General features: G+C 39.9%; 1 protein-coding gene across 1 annotated transcript in view; it reads left to right on the top strand.

Annotated features, from left to right (window-relative positions):
• LOC310716822 (uncharacterized protein) overlaps nt 1–17,069 on the top strand; it is a 58,230-nt gene extending 41,161 nt beyond the window's left edge. The window contains 9 exon segments of the mRNA XM_083524296.1: nt 1,020–1,193; nt 3,044–3,217; nt 3,884–4,057; nt 5,312–5,485; nt 7,316–7,489; nt 9,723–9,896; nt 14,576–14,749; nt 16,602–16,757; nt 16,953–17,069. Of these exon segments, the coding sequence (XP_083380422.1) occupies nt 1,020–1,193; nt 3,044–3,217; nt 3,884–4,057; nt 5,312–5,485; nt 7,316–7,489; nt 9,723–9,896; nt 14,576–14,749; nt 16,602–16,757; nt 16,953–16,959 (1,381 nt within the window). The 3' untranslated portion in view covers nt 16,960–17,069.
• The last annotated feature ends 215 nt before the right edge of the window (nt 17,070–17,284 follow it).

Here is a 17,284-nt window from a genome sequence, read left to right as displayed (position 1 = left end):
CTAGAGTCTGTGGAGGACAAACGGGAGGACTCTGTACTGCCAGTGTCCGTTGCATGTGCTGAAAACTGTCTTGGGTTTGGCTTTCTGTGTCAGAGCCACCTGCCAGTATCCTTTTGTAAGATTAAGGTTGGGTCTAAACCTGCCCCTTCCAAGGCACTGTACCAGGTCATGTACTCTGGTCATAGGGTAGCTGTTGAAATGCGAAACCTGGTTGAGTTTACAAAGTCATTGCAAAGTCTTAGGCTCTTGTCTGGCTTTGGTACTACCACGATGGGCCTGGAACAGGGGCTGATGGACTCCTCTATAATTCCTCCCTTTAGCATTTTCTTTACATCTCTCTGAATTGCCAGACATCAGGCTACAGGAACACAGCATGGTTGTCATACATCTACCCTTGATAGTGTTTTATAGTCAAGATGTGCCAAGTGCATCAGGCCAGGTCAGGTCTTTTCCTTTCTGGACCAAGGTACACTCTGGAGGATCTGTCAGTATAGTGAAAAAGGTTGAGAGTGCGGGAGTGTGTATACAGTGCTTGTCAGCAAGCCTTGCCTTGCCACTGTGTATGGTCCTTGCCAGTGAACCAGGAACTTACAGTCTGTGCTCGGTACTAGGAGTAGAATCTGGTTTCCTGGTTGGAATTCCCATGGCTGAGCTGCTCTTCATTTCTCAGCCTGTCCCAACTCTTATGTTGCCTCATGATGGGTGCTTCTTGATCGATCTTGTTCTGCATTTCACTCACATATTCTACTACTGATCTATAAGGTGAGGTTTGTTTCTCCTAGGAGATCCTAAGAAGGTTGAAGCATGTCTTGCAGCAGCATTCTGGATCATTTGCACTGGGCAATTATTATCAAACACACAATGTCTCATACTCAATAAATTGAATTTTATTATTACATTTTGGATCTCATTTAATAATTTATTAAGATTCTGTATCTTATAGTGACTAAAGGTCCTGCTTAAATGATCTGTGTTTTCTGAACTGAGAGCATAAAGAGTGTGTCATTGCTTCTTTGCAGGTTGCGTGATTGTGATGTTTCAAGTAAAGACTGCGGTGTTCTGACTTCAGCTCTGAGATCAAACCCCTCATACATTAGAGAACTGGATCTGTCTAATAATAAACTCAGAGACTCAGGAGTGAAGCGTTTCTCTGCTGTACTGGCAAATCCTAAATGTAAACTGGAGACACTGAGGTAAGATGATCTCGCTGAGAGTCACCTGCCCTGCTCCTCAATAAGACACATTCTCTAATAGTTTAAGTTTAGTTGTGTTTTAAACCTTTATTTGATATTTCTGATTTCTTAAAAACAGTAATCACAACATTTTCCTCTCAGTAACAAAGAAACTTAAAATAATCTTTGAAATACAGTTTAATAGATGTAGTTCTATAAAAAAGAAAATATGATTTATTTGCAAAAAATATAATAATTTTCAGCGCAATGGAGAGCAGAGCATTAGACATGTCAGTTGACATCCTGGGATTTAGACGTCCTACATTTAGAACAAACATCCTGTTATAATATTGTATGTAAATCAGTTTGTATAATACACAACTTAATGTTGAGTTCTTTTGGTGGTTCTCTGTGGTGAGTAAGTGAGCTTTTGCGTAATTAATTACTAGGATTTTGGAAGGTGAGAAGATGCCTGAGGAATGAAGAAGGAGTTTGCTGTTACCGATCTTTAAGAATAAGTTAGATCTGCAGACCTTCAGTAACTACGGGGGAATTAAGTTGATCAGTCACACCATGAAGTTAAGAGGTGACCATCTGTGAGCAACAGTATGGTTTCATGCTGATGAACCACAGCACCACAGACGTATTATTTTCTTTGAATGTTGATGGAGAAGTATAGAGAAGGTCAGAAGGAGTTAATTGTGTGTTTGTGGATTTAGAGAAAGCGTATGACAGGGTGGAGAGAATAGTTGTGGTGGTGTATTAGGATGTCAGGTGTGTCAGAGAAGTATGTGAGGGTGGTGCAGGACATGTATGAGGACAGTGTGACAGCAGTGAAGTGTGCAGTAGGAACAACAGACTGGTTCAAGGTGGAGGTTGGACTGCATCAAGAATCGGCTCTGAGCCCTTTCCTGTTTGCAGTAGTGATGGACAGGTTGACAGACGAGGTCAGCAGGAGTCTCCATGGACTATGATGTTTGCGGATGATATTCTGATTCGTGGTGAGAGTAGTGAACAGGTTGAGAAGAGCCTGGAGAGGTGGAGGTACACGCTGGAGAGAAGGGGAATGAAAGTCAGTAGGAGTAAGGCAGAGTACGTGTGTGTGAATGAGAGGGAGGGCAGTGATGGGGTGCAGTTGCAGGGAGAAGAGATGGAGAAGGTGGAGGAGTTCAGGTACCTGGGGTCAACAGTGCAAAGTAATGGAGAGTGTGTTAGAGAAGTGAAGAAAAGAGTGCAGGCAGGGTGGAGTGGGTAGAGAAGAGTGATAGCAGGAGTAATTTGTGATAAAAGAGTATCTGTGAGGGTGATAGGGAAAGTTTATAGGACTGTGGTGAGACCTGAGATGTTGTATGGTTTAGAGACAGTGGCATTGAGTAAAAGACAGGAGGTGGAGCTGGAGGTAGCAGAGCTGAAGATGTTGAGATGTTCGTTGGGAGTGACGATGATAGACAGGATTAGAAATAAGTTTATTAGAGGGACAGCGCATGTAGGACGTTTTGGAGACAAGGTGAGGGAGGCGTGATTGAGATGGTTTGGACATGTGCAGAGGAGGGACATGGGGTATATAAGTAGGAGAATGCTGAGGATGGAGACACCAGGAAGGAGGAAAAGAGGAAGACCAAGGAGGAGGTTTATGGATGTGGTGAGGGAAGGCATGCAGGTAGTTGGGTTGAAAGAGGCAGATGTAGAGGACAGGGGGGTATGGAGACGGATGATCCGCTGTGGCGCCCCCTAATGGGAGAAACTGAAAGAAGAAGATTATGTATTTTCTAGTGAAAGACCACAGTAAACTTTTAATGAAAAGTTCCTGCTGAACTGATCTATGTACCTTGAACTAAGAGAATAAAAAGTGTGTCATTGCCTCTTTGCAGGTTGTGTGGTTGTGGTGTCTCAGATGAAGGTTGTGCTGCTCTGACTTTAGCTCTGAAATCAAACCCCTCACACCTGAGAGAACTGGATCTGTCTGAGAATAAACTTGGACCCTCTGGAGTGACGCATCTCTTTGCTGTACTGGAGAATCTTCACTGTAACCTGCAGACACTGAGGTAAGTTCATCTTTCTGAATCACATAAAAATGATCTGATAAAAAAAAAATGTTTTGTTAGTTTTCTGCATATTATATGATGTTGCTGATCTTAGCTTGTCTCAGAACTGGAACTGGAAAAAGAGTATTTATGATTAACATTTTTAGCCATGGCATTAAAAAAGTTCATTACAACTTAATCAAAGCTGAAAATGTCCTTTGAAAAATGTAAGGGTTCTAAACACAGCAAATGTATACATTTGTACTGCAACAATTCATTATAGGAGGAAAAGTTCATACACACTCTTGTACATATCTGTGGTGTGCATTTCCATTAAATTGTGTATTAATGTAGCTAAATAAAGCTATTTTGGTTTGATTGTTGTTTTTTGCTGCAGAGATTACTCAAAATTTGCAGTAAATAAATTCTCACTTGGACCAGCTAAATGTGCTCACAATGTAAATGCATGTATCATATATTAAAAGGAATGTGACTATTAAGGAAAATGACGGCCCTTTGTTAACTTTGTGAAGACAGAAATACATAGGCACTCACCCACCTACCATGCCTCCTCCACACACCTCTTAAACACAACGTTAATCATGATTAAAATTTTGTAAACGTTCCTGCTGAACTGATCTGTGGGGCCTTGAATTGAGAGTGAATAGTGTTATTGCTTCTCTGAAGGTTGAGTGATTGTGAGATCACAGATGAAGGCTGTGCAACTCTGACTTCAGCTCTGAGATCAAACCCCTCACACCTCAGAGAACTGGATCTGTCAAGGAATAACATCGGAGTCTCAGGAGTTCAGAATCTTTTTGCTGTACTGGAAAATCCTCAATGTAAACTGGAGATACTGAGGTAAGATCATCTCCCTGAGAGTCACATGACCTGCTCCTTAGTAAGATTAGTAGTTTCCCAATCACCCAACACCTCTTTACCACCACCGAGCTCCTGTCTGACCTCTTCCCTGAACCTCACACTACACTCTTCCTCCTTCAGTTTCCACCATCTTATTCTTCTAGTCCTCACAATCCTCCTCTTCTTCTTCACCTCCAAAACCATCCTACAGACCACCACCTGATGCTGTCTAGCTACACTGTCCCCTGCCAACACCTTACAGTCTCCAATCTCCTTCAGGTTGCATCTCCTACATAGAACATAGTCCACCTGTGTGCACCTTCCTCCACTCTTATACGTCACCCTATGATCCTTCTTCTTCTTAAAATACGTGTTCACCACTGCCATTTCCATCCTTTTAGCAAAATCTGCCACCATCTGCCCTTCCACATTCCTCTCCTTAAGACCATACCTATCATCACCTCCTCATCACCTCTGTTCCCTTCACCTACATGCCCATTAAAGTCTGCCCCAATCACCAATCTTTCATTCCTAGGTTCACCTTCTACCACTTCATCTAACTCACTCCAGAATCTTTCCTTCTCCTCCATCTCACAGCCGACTTGTGGAGCATAAACACTGATGACATTTATCATCACGCCTTCAACATCCAGCTTCACGTTCATCACCCTATCAGAAACTCTCTTCATCTCCACTACACTCTTTCTTCAGAATCCCCCCTACACTATTTCTCTTTCCATCCACACCATGATAGAACAGTTTAAACACCTCCAATGTTCCTGCTCTTACTCCCTTTCCACTTGGTCTCCTGAACACACAACATATCTACCTTTCTCCTCTCCATCATATCAGCTCCCTCTCTCCCTTTACCAGTCATAGTACCAACATTTATAGTACCAACCCGAACCTCCACTCTCCTACACTGCTCCTTTTCCTGCCGTCTCTGTACACGTCTTCCTCCTTTCCTTCTCCTCCTCCTTCTCCTCCTTCGGCCACCAGCCCAATTTCCAATTATGGAAAGAAAATTAAGTGAGAATGAACTTTTAATAAATACTTCAGGCTGGGACTACATAGGACAGCTATGTCTTTCTTTCTATTTATTATTGTTATTTAGTTAATTTAGTCATAAAATGTTTTGCTGAGGGTCTGAATTCAATAGTGAATATACAATGCAATAACTGATATAAAGTTTCTTCAGAACTGAACTATGTGTTATGAATTAAGAGTATAAAGAGTGTTATTGTCTCTCTGCAGGTTGTGTGGTTGTGGTGTCTCAAATGAAGGCTGTGTTACTTTGGTGTCAGCTCTGATATCAAACCCATTACATCTGAGAGAACTTGATCTGTCTCGGATTAAACTCAGAGACACAGGATGGAAGTGTCTTTTTAATTTACTGAAAAATGCTCACTGCAAACTGGAGATACTGAGGTAAGATCATCTGTATTAGAGATGACCTGCTCCTTAGTGAGACACATACTCTAATATCGAGAATAAAGTTAAGGATTCTCCTTTCAGCGCAACTTTTTCTACAGCTTGATCTCCTGGTACTTTGTTCACATAACTATTGTCTCTGTACTGATCCATCTGTCAATATGTCCCTCCACTCTTCCCTGACTCATGAACAAGTCCCTGAAATTCTTGAACTAATCTGCTTCTGCATCTGGACCCAGTTTTCAGCAAATCATGAATTTATATTCAGCGGTGCTGATCTTTATACTGGCCACTCCACTATAAGCCACCTCAGAGCATGCTGGACATCACTACTTGATAAATTGATTTAGTCCACGTCATCTGCAAATATTAACAATGCAACCAGAGATCACCAAAACAGAGGCCCTCTGGAAATAGGCTTCACATAGAGATGCACAACAGGGGTGCCCTTGAATCACCACATTTGTAATATGAATCAAACGTTTTCTGGGACCTATGGTCCATAATTATTGGTCCTTCAAAATAATACTTCTGAAACATGTTCCATGCGATCCAAAAACTTTTTTGACTTTATTTCATCCTCTTCATGGTAAGCAGATTACCACATTAAAAACCATATTACTACATATACTAATCTTGCATCTGGCATTCACTAATGCTTGAACCCCACTGTTCAGTACCCTGGCATAGACCCAGGGAGGCTGAGAAGTTCCAAGTTGGAACATACCCTCCAGGCTACCCTCCAGACATTTCTTTACTCTGATTTCTTTGCTTGGCTCATCAGTGTTTGTGAGTAAATCTATGAGCTCTTTTTGCCCCTGTTACCATCAAGGCAAGCACTGACCACTTTACTGTCAGGATCTAGAAAAATGCTAGTGACTGCGCTTCCGTGTTTCACCTCCAGATGCCACCAGTAAGCCCCTACTCCCTAAGCCCTATGACCTACACCCTAAGAAGAGCTTAGGGTTTACATCTTTAGCCCTGTGTTTTTAATGCCCCCTTTAGTGTCTGTGATCATCAGCTTATTTAATTGGTTCTGCAAAATTTTTTGACATTGAGATTTTTGTGTCATGCCTGTTCTTTCTTGACTCTGTGTGACCTTAATAATTTAATTCTGAGGGACTTTGTTAGAGCACTTCCCTGTGAAGAATCTCTATTTTTCTGCCTCAGTTTTATTTTAATTTCTCTACATTGCTGGGTTTCCAAACCTGTGCTCTTCAAAAAAATATTTAGGTATTAATTTTGCTGCTTTCCTTGTGGTGCTTTCTGGACATTGTAAATAAAGAACTTGATTTATCAGCACTCTGGTCTCTGCACATGGGTTATAATACCTCCCTGTGGCGGACGGTTAGAGTGTCTCACTCCAGTGTGAAATAGTCCCTGTTCAAAAGTTTGGTTTCAGAGCCAGTGCTGTAGGAGGAGGTGTATATCTGGACAGAATCTCTTCACCTACTAAACCAATTTTTTTGCTCTTTTTCCATCGGAGTGGTTACATTCTATTTTCCATTTTTGTGCCATTGATCAGTTTACCAAGGAGCTAACTAGATCTCTTGCAGGTGGTAAGGCAACAAATACATGAAATTGGTTTATATCATCAGGGTCCTGAACTCGAGGCACTTGATCTTTTTACACATTATAAACACATAATACAATCTATTTTTTATTCTATTTTATGCCTTTCATCTCAAAAGACATATTGCTGTTAACTTTTGTATAAACTTCATTCATAGTAATATATATAGTAAGTTAAAGCTGTAGTGACTATAGTAAAGTTCATGATTATGTGTCTCAGGATGAGATTTTGAAGAATGATTTTGCTTTATGTAGGTTATCTGGTTGTGATGTCTCAGATGAAGGCTGTGGTACTCTCAATTCAGCTCTCAGCTCAAACCCCTCACACCTGAGAGAACTAGATCTGTCTTGGAATAAATTCAGAGACTCAGGAGTGAAGTGTCTCTCTGTTGTACTGGAGAATCCTCACTGTTATCTGCAGACACTGAGGTAAGAACATCTCTCTGAGAGTCACATCACCTGCTCCTCAGTAAGACACATTCTCCAATTGTAAGACTGAACCAAAGGTTTTGGGTTCAGCATCAAATATCCTTAAGAGGAAAATCATTTAATTTCACTACATTATATATATTTTTGTTTTCTATCCACAATAATACTGTGTATTAATTGATTTGTTTGGATAGCAACTGAAAAGTGCTTTTATAAATACAGCCTGTAGTCCTGTAGTCAGTTCTGCTGTATAATCAGTAAACAGAGGATTTGATCATTCTCTAAATAACATGGGTACAATGTCTGTAAAATCAGTCTTTATATTAAATATCTTTAGAGGAAAACGTTAGTAATCTGGTGCTGTCTGATAGTGGGAGCTCATTCTGTGCAAAGTCTCAGTAATAGTGACACATCAATGCACTGCACCAAGAGCGTGACCTAAAAACACTAAACATGTGAGATAAACTGGGGTACATAGTCAGAAATGACATTCAGAGGGATTCCATGCAGATTGAATACGACTGATCAGAAGTGCCGCTTCAGAAGGTTTAGTGAGTTTACCAGTTTAAACTCAAGCAACCATTGCAGAACATCATCTAGGTACACATAGACAAAGCTGTTGAGGAGGTCCATGAGTTGTGTAAGCCTTTAATACTACTGTAGCATTAGCAAGGCAGAAGAGCACAACCAAATATTTGAAATGGTCAAAATGTGCTACGGCTGTTTTTTTTTAAGTTCTGATTAAAAATTGTAAGCCTTATTCAAGTCGAGCTAAGTGAAGTAGACCCAATTATAGGGCTTGAATGCTGACTCAATGAGAGTTTAATTTAATCTTAATTTTTAATCAGTCCAGGGAAGTCAGCAAGGCAATAAAGGATGCTGAGGGTTTTTTTTGCCACAAAGAAGTCTGTGCTGAGGGTCAAAAAAAAGGCCTGGATTGTTTTATAAGTAATCTGATGGTGGTCTGTAGGATGGTTTTGAAGGTGAAGAAGACGAGGAGGAGATTGACCGATTGTAGTGATTGTCCAGGCAGAGGAACCGAGCAGGGAAGGATGTGCTGCAAGTTAGAGCAATAAAGGATGGAGATGGAAATGTGAAGGAAAATGAGATAGAGAGAAGGTTGGATGGTGTGGAGATGGTAAAGCAGGAAGTGAATAGGATTAGTAATGAGGAAGTGAGAGCAGCAATTAAGAGGATGAAGAGTGAAAAGTCGGTTGGACCAGATGACATACCGGTAGAAGCATGGAGATGTTTAGGAGAGATGCAGTGGAGTTTTTAACCAGATTGTTTAACAAGATTATGGAAGGTGAGAAGATGCCTGAGGAATGGAGAAGGAGTGTGCTGGTACTGATCTTTAAGAAGAAGGGAGATGTGCAGACCTGCAGTGGATTTAGAGAAAGCGTACGACAGGGTGGAGAGAGGAGTTGTGGTATTGTATGAGGAAGTCTGGTGTGTCAGAGAAGTGAAAAAAAGAGTGCAGGCAGGGTGGAGTGGGTGGAGAAGAGTGATAGCAGGACTGATTTGTGATAGAAGAGTATCTTTGAGAGTGAAAGGGAAAGTGTATAGGACTGTGGAGATGTTGTAGGTTTAGAGACAGTGGCATTGAGTAAAAGACAGGAGGTGGAGCTGGAGGTAGCAGAGTTGAAGATGTTGAGATCTTCGTTGGGAGTGACGACGATGGACAGGATTAGAAATGAGTTTATTAGAGGGACAGCGCATGTTGGACGTTTTGGAGACAAGGTGAGGGAGGTGAGATTGAGATGGTTTGGACATGTGCAGAGGAGGGACATGGGGTATATCAGTAGGAGAATGCTGAGGATGGAGACACCAGGAAGGAGGAAAAGAGGAAGACCAAGGAGGAGGTTTATGGATGTGGTGAGGGAAGACATGCAGGTAGTTGGGTTGAAAGAGGCAGATGTAGAGGACAGGGGGGTATAGAGACGGATGATCTGCTGTGGTGCCCCCTAATGGGAGAAGCTGAAAGAAGAAGAATACAGATTGATTTAGACATAGTTGATTTAAAGTCCAAGACCCACTGGCATAAATATTAATTAAAAATATTAATTAAACAAAATGAATATTTGTTGAATGGCTAATATAAATGATGGAGCTTTGCTTTACTTGCCAACACTGATGAAGTAGCACTAGCCACATCTACTGTATTTAATTAAAAATTTCATGCTGAACTTATTTGATCTGAGAGAATGAAGAAAGTGTCATTGTCTCTCTGCAGGTTGTGTGATTGTGATGTCTCAGATGAAGGTTGTGCTGCTCTGACTTCAGCTCTGAGATCAAACCCCTCACACCTGAGAGAACTGGATCTGTCTAGGAATGAAATCAGAGACTCAGGAGTGAAGTGTCTCTCTGCTGTACTGGAGAATCCACACTGTAAACTCAAGACACTAAGGTAAGATAAAGAAAAGAGCATCTTCCTAAGTAAGAAACTTTTAGCATTCACAACATGTCGAGTTGTAAATGATGCAAAAAAATCTTTTTTTTTAGCTCATATTTGCCTATTTGATATTTATAACCATATAAACCCTCACCCAAAAACGTTTAAATCCAATTACTGTAGAAAGCTTATACTTAGAGTATGTAGTAGATCAGGATTATAGTTCCAAGTATTTGTCCAGTGTTTGCTCTGGATGCAGGGGTGTACAGTCTATACACTGACATGTCCAGTCTCTTAGTATCCATGACACAGATTTTTTCAATCCAGTTTTTGTGTAGAAATAGTTATCCTGTATCATCTATACTGAATTCTGCCATTTCACTGTCTAACACTACAGTATTCTCAGATTTTTAGGTTTTCCATTATTATTGCCATTTTTTATCTTGCCCTTTTTTTCCATATTTTCTCTGTTTTCTCCACCCTTATCAAGTTGCTTGACTCACTGTTTTGCATAAGTAAGCCAGCACCAGTGTAATAATTAGCATTAACACTTTTGTCAGGAATGTTTGCTGTGTTATTATCATTAGCATTACTGTTAGGCACAGCGTTGTCCTCTTCTGCTCTCCTGCTGAATGTCCACACTCTGCTTGTGCTGTATCTTGGCCATGTTACCCCCTGAGCGCCTCAGACTTTTTATCCCCAATGTTTCCACACTGAAACCCTCAAAAGAGATCCAAGATAGCAGCACAGAAGTAGCACACAGTGGCAGAATGGTATTTATTTTTTAAACCCAAATGCCATATGGACATCAGAGCAACCAGTGTTATTGCATAACATTGCCCAACACTATTAGAATATAGAGATCACACACAAACCAACATACAGGATTACTTGCAGCAGAGGCTGGATGATCTCGGCTAGTTTTGCGAACCTGGCCTTCAAATCTTGGTGTTATCTGATGCCAGTGGCCAGGTTAGGGGAAATAAAAAATTTAGGACACTGTGTAAATTGTAAGTAAAAACAGAAATTTTGATTTCTATTTGAAAACCATGGACACCACCTCCTTTTAACTAAAGAAGAAAGGGATCATCTGGCTTGTTATCAGCACTCAGTGCATTAGTGACTGTGGCATTGGCAGCTTGTACATTTCAAAAGGCTTCATAAACGCTGAACGCTACATATACAGGTTTTAGAGCAACGAATGCATCCATCCAGAAAATTTCTTTTTTTTTTATGGTCTTGCATATTTGAGCAAAACAATGCTACCTGCAACTAGAATCATGTATTAGACACATATAGGACAACATTCCTCTCCCAAAACTTCAGGAACTGCTCTCCTCACTTCCCAGATGTATACGGACAGAAGATGCAAAGCTACACAGTGGTAAACATGGTCCTGTCTCAACTTTCTTTGGACATGCTGCAGCCATCAAATTCAAAATGACCCTATTTTTTTCCTTAAAATTGTATAAATTCTTAGTTTAAACATTTAACGTTTTCTGTGTTCTATTGTGAATAAAATATGGGGTTATGGGATTTGCAAATCATTGCATTCTGTTTTATTTACATTTTACACAGTGTATTAACTTATTTTGGAATTGGGATAATATATGACAATTAGATGCAGTCTGTTTTATTCACCAGAAGAATTCACCCCTACTATTGTAATCCAAGTGTACATTTGCCCTTGCACTAATGCTACTGCAGAATTCACCCCATGATGAATTGTTTATTTTTTTGAACCACTTTAACTGTGCAAATCTCAAGTCACTGCTCTTTAAAAATTCTCTTCACATGTGATTTGTAAATATCGGGGTTAAACTGCTAGATCCTCTTTTCACAAAGGTCCCTTGCTCATTCCGGGCAGATACCAGCGCCACCTTGGCTACTTAATCACATCTCTGTATGCTAATCTCAGCACATGGACAACTAATCAGATGCTCCAAACTGGTTCTGAAGCAGATGAAAACTTAGTCATCAGGAGCCATTTCAGGAGCCTGTTTTGAGCATGCAAACACATCAATGATCAATGATCCCTGTCTCCAAAATCATCATCTCACACTCTAACCAGAAACAATTAATGATCTGAGACTCGGCTTTCAGAGCAGGCAACAAGAACAGCAAAGGCCAAACTGTCCTGGCCCATCGTAGCGGCAATGCGCACCCCCCTAAAACATTACCAGCTACTTCTACTACAGCAGCGACTCACATTGACAAGGCATCCAGGCTCCCTTCCAGATGTACTGAACAGCTTCCATGCTTGGCTTGAATAGACGACACTGGAGGTTAACACCTCCTCCCAATGAACAGGTGCTGTGTTTTACCATACCTGATGTGAGGTATGGAAGGCTTCTTGTTAGATTTTTATCATACCCAAACAAAACCTCTTTAAAAAAAATCTTGGAAAGGTTTTCCATACAATCGACGATACTCGTGGTGGCTTTTCTGATCAGGGAAGAATCACACAGCACACTGAATGGAGCAATGTTTTTCTTCGGTTTATTGCAGACAGCAGACAAGTATATATACATATTGGAAAGAAAGCCTGACCTAAAGCTGTTTCCTGTTTGGATAAGAAGACATACAAATCCGATTCCAAAAAAACTTGGGACACTGAACAAATTGTGAATTAAAACAGAATGCAATGTTGTGGAAGTTTTCAAATTCCAATATTTTGTTCAAAATACAACATATATGGCATATCAAATGTTTAAACTGAGAAAATTTAAGGGAAAAATAAGTTGATTTTAAATTTAATGGTATGAACACATCTAAAAGGGTTGGGACAAGGCCATGTTTACCACTGTGACATCCCCTCTTCTTTTTATAACAGTCTGCAAACATCTTGCTCAAGTTTAGAAATAGGGGTATTGTTCTATTCTGGTCTAATACAGGCTTTTAGTTGCTCAACTGTCTCAGGTCTTCTTAGTCGCATCTTCCTCTTTATGATGCGCCAAATGTTTTCTTTGGGTGAAAGATCTGGACTGTAGGCTGCCATTTCAGTACCCGGATTCTTCTTCTGTACAGCCATGATGTTGTAATTGATGCAGTATGTGGTCTGGCATTGTCATGTTGGAAAATGCAAGGTCTTCCCTGAAAGAGACGACGTCTGGATGGGAGCATATGTTGTTCTAGAACTTGGATATACCTTTTAGCATCGATGGTGCCTTTCCAGATGTGTAAACTGCCCATGTCACACGCACTCATGCAACCCCCAGTCATGGCGTCCCAGTTTTCCAAAAAGAACTTTTTTGACAAATTTTGATTCGTCTGATCACAGAACAGTTTTCCACTTTGCCACAGTTCATTTCAAATGAGCCTTGGTCCAAAGAAAACTCCTGCACTCCTGGATCATGTATAGATATGGCTTCTTTTTTGACCTATAGAGTTTTAGCCGGAGACGGTGAATGGCACGGTGGATTGTGTTTACCGACAATGTTTTCTGGAAGTATTCCTGAGCCCATGTTGTGATTTCCATTACAGTAGCATTCCTGTATGCCGTCTAAGGGCCCGAAGATCACGGGCATCCAGTATGGTTTTAAGGCCTTGACCCTTACGCACAGAGATTGTTTCAGATTCTCAGAATCTTTGGATGATATTATGCACTGTAGATGATGAGAACTTCAAACTCTTTGCAATTTTTCTTTGAGAAACTCCTTTCTGATGTTGCTCCACTATTTTTTTTCACCGCAGCATTTGGGTAATCAGTGATCCTCTGCCCATCTTGACTTCTGAGAGACACTGCTACTCTGAGATACTCTTTTTATACCCAATCATGTTGCCAATTGATCTAATAAGTTTTAAATTGATCCTCCAGCTGTTTCTTATATGTACATTTCACTTTTCCGGCCTCCTATTGCTACCTGTCCCAACTTTTTTGGAATGTGTAGCTCTCATGAAATCCAAAATGAGCCTGTACTTGGCATGACATTTAAAAATGTCTCACTTTCAACATTTGATATTTTATCTATAATATAAGTTTATGAGATTTGTAAATTATTGCATTCATTTTTTTATTCACAATTTGTACAGTGTCCCAACTTTTTTGGAATCGGGTTTGTACTAGCCGGAGATGTGAGATCCCAGATAAAGACTTCCTGTATACCTTACATACTCACAACATAAATATTCTATAGACACTGAACAGACAAAGGAATATATTTAGAGAACTAGCGTGAGAACCTCAATACTATAGACCATATAACTTTCCTAGCAGAGTGCCCAAAGTATGTGCATGCCAGCTAGCAGATGTTCTCACTGAGATTTTCAACATCTCTGCTCAGTACCATCATTCCCCCATTGCACATTCAGAGTCGAGACAGCTAAACTACTGATGTAAAGCCAAAAAGCTTTCAATGAAGCGTGGACAAAACAAAATAAGTAGCTTTTAGTTCAATATGTTAGATTTGTGTCCTCTTGTGTTATTACATGTTGTTGTAGCTCCTAAGTGCTAGAGGAATGTTGTTTCATTTCACTATGTACTGTACCAACTGTGAATGGTTGAAATGACATTAAAAAACATTTGACTTGAACATCTTATTGAGCATATTGTAGCTGCTTTTACCATGTTTGCATTTATAACTTTTAATGAGGTTTTATATTATATTAAGAAACATAAGACTTGCAGATATGTGCAATAATCCATGCAAATTATGTAAAGTGAGAGAGTAAAATGTGTCATTGTCTTTCTGCAGGTTGTGGTATTGTGGCATCTCAGATGAAGGTTGTGTTACTTTGACTTCAGCTCTGAAATCGAACCCCTCGTACCTAAGAGAACTGGATCTGTCTCGGAATAAAATTAAAGACTCAGGAGTGAAATATCTCTCAGCTGTACTAGAGACTCCTTACTGTAAACTGGAGACACTGAGGTAAGATCAAGTCACATGATCTGTTCCTCAGAAGACTGAGGCAGAGGTTTAGGTGCAGCATCAAATATCCTGGGGAGGAAAATAATTTTATTTCAATCCATGTTTATGTTCTTTCTGAATTTGTTTTGAGTACTAAAAGCAGATTGGCACTGATTTGATCATATATAATCGTAGATTGAGCACCACTTTGAACACTCCATCTCACATTGCAAATAATCTTCAATTGCCTTTAATATAGCATCACTTCTTCTAGGTACATTTGCACACAGTTTTTGAAGGAACAAAGCAGGTAGGTTGTTCCAAACATCTTGCAGAACTAACAAAAGATCTTCTGTCAATGTAGGCCAACTCAAATCATTCTGCCTCTGTAATACCAACAGACGTTGTCCTGCTGCAGAATAAATTTCGGGCCAATCAGATGCCTCTCTTATAGTGGTGAATGATAGATAAGAGTCAGCCTATAGCACATTTTGGATGAATTGGCGAGCCACATTTTGTCTGTGTGTGTGTGTGTGTGTGTGTGTGTGTGTGTGTGTGTGTGTGTGCAAAAAACTATTGGCACAAGCTAAGTATGCAGACCTCCAAATTAAAGGGCAGCAGTGGGTCTCCGCCTAGGGTTTCCATTACACAGGCAGATGATTCCAGACTCCTCACATCCACCCTACTTCAATTACCAAAGTTTATCATCTATTCAATCATTATCAGTGAATGTCAAACCAGCTTACACATAAGCATTATCTAGCTTACGCATCAGTTTACACATGAGCATTATATCCACCACAGTTTAAAAGTTTAATTCCTAGACCCTATGCTAAAACTAAAGGCGTGAATTACCTCCCAGTGCCAACTGACCTGAAATCACAAAGTTAATTCCAGGTTTTACTCACCTATTCCAGGTTTTACTCACCTATTCCAGGTTTTTACTGGTTATACTGAGCTGAGCTACCTGAAAGAAAATGGATCAAATGGAACTGATCACAGGAGTGACAGGCAACCTATAAAGCATTAAAGATACATCACAAAGACAACCAGTCCTCACACATCCTAACCGCTTCCTCCCTTTGCTAATTCACACCAACACTAGTGAGCTTGGACATGTAGGCATTTTGACCCATTTGAGGGTGAACAGGCTCGGGTATACAATGGAAGAAATTCTTCTGAAAGATTAGTTACTATAATGTATTAAGCAGAGTGGTTAAAATTAATTGATCAAAAGTGCACTGAACTTTTAACCACTATATCTGTGATCATAGGATTACATTTTAATTGATAGAGATTGATGCAGAGCATGCTTATGGTGCAGAGTTGAGGATGGAGACCAGCAGGCTTTGTTGCAAAAGGTTCATAACCCTGTATTTGCAATTTTCCTTGTGTAAAATATGCTGTGGCCCCTAACAGACTCCTGCAGGCAGAGGACATGGACCTTTAAACAAAGGTTGGAAATGGTAGCTTGAGCTGTGTAGAATGAGGACTTGAGGGCCCGAAGATCATGGGCATCCATTATTGATTTTTGCCCCTGTCCCTTGCACACAGATTCCACCTACAGATTCTCCAGATTAGTTGCCAGATGTTTCAACAGCTGTTTCTTTTTAGTAACACTTACTTTTCCAGGACTTTTGTTGCTCCATCCCAAAATTCTTTACACTTGTTGCAGCCACAAAATTAAAATGGTAATTCCATTAGTGTAAACATTTGATATGTTTTCAGTGATATATTATGAATAAAATATATGTTTATGAGATTTGTAAATCATTGCATTCTGTTTTTGTTCACATTTTACATAGTGTCCCAACTTTTTTGCAATTAGAGTTATTAATAGGGAGTAAAGAGTGATACCTTTGTTTTTCTCCAGGTTGTGTGGATGTGACGTCTCAGATGAAGGTTGTGCTGCTTTGAATTCAGCTCTGAAATCAAATCTCACCAACCTGAAAGAACTGGATCTGACTGAGAATAAACTAGGAGACTCAGAAAAGAAGCAGCTCTTCAGTCTTAAACTACAGAATTTGAGGTGATTTAAAGATTTCAGATAAACGTTTATACAAAATAAATTAATAATTATTGTTTGTTATTTTTTGTTGAAAAAGTAGCATGCCCCTATTTCTCTTATAAAATAGAAGTCTATTTAATAATAATATTGATATTCCATACCACTGTTTAACTAGTCAGCTTGAATATAAACATTATACATGTTCTTTATTTCTAGGTTGTGAAGGATTTTCACCTGATGCAGAACCCAGATAAGGCATTTGAATGAAATGTGGCTTTTTTATAGGCCCATTATCTGGACACTTTTTTCCCCTCACATTGTAAAATGACCTGATTTGATATTGGTCTGTAGTTGGACAGCTGACAGGGTGAAGGTCAGATTTTCTTAATTAGGGGGTTGATAACTGCAGTTCGAAGGATTTAGGTTCAAAACCAGTGCTAATGGAAGAGTTTTTTATTTTTAAAACAGGTTCAATTCCCTCTGGAATGATCTGTTTAAAGAAACTTGTAGGTGAGGGATGGAGATTGCAGGTTTATGATTTTGATGAG

This window comes from Silurus aristotelis (genome assembly GCF_946808225.1).
Source record: "Silurus aristotelis genome assembly, chromosome: 21".
Classification (NCBI taxonomy): domain Eukaryota; kingdom Metazoa; phylum Chordata; class Actinopteri; order Siluriformes; family Siluridae; genus Silurus; species Silurus aristotelis.
Note: the sequence above shows the minus strand (reverse complement) of the source record. Positions and strands in the feature narration are given on the sequence as shown.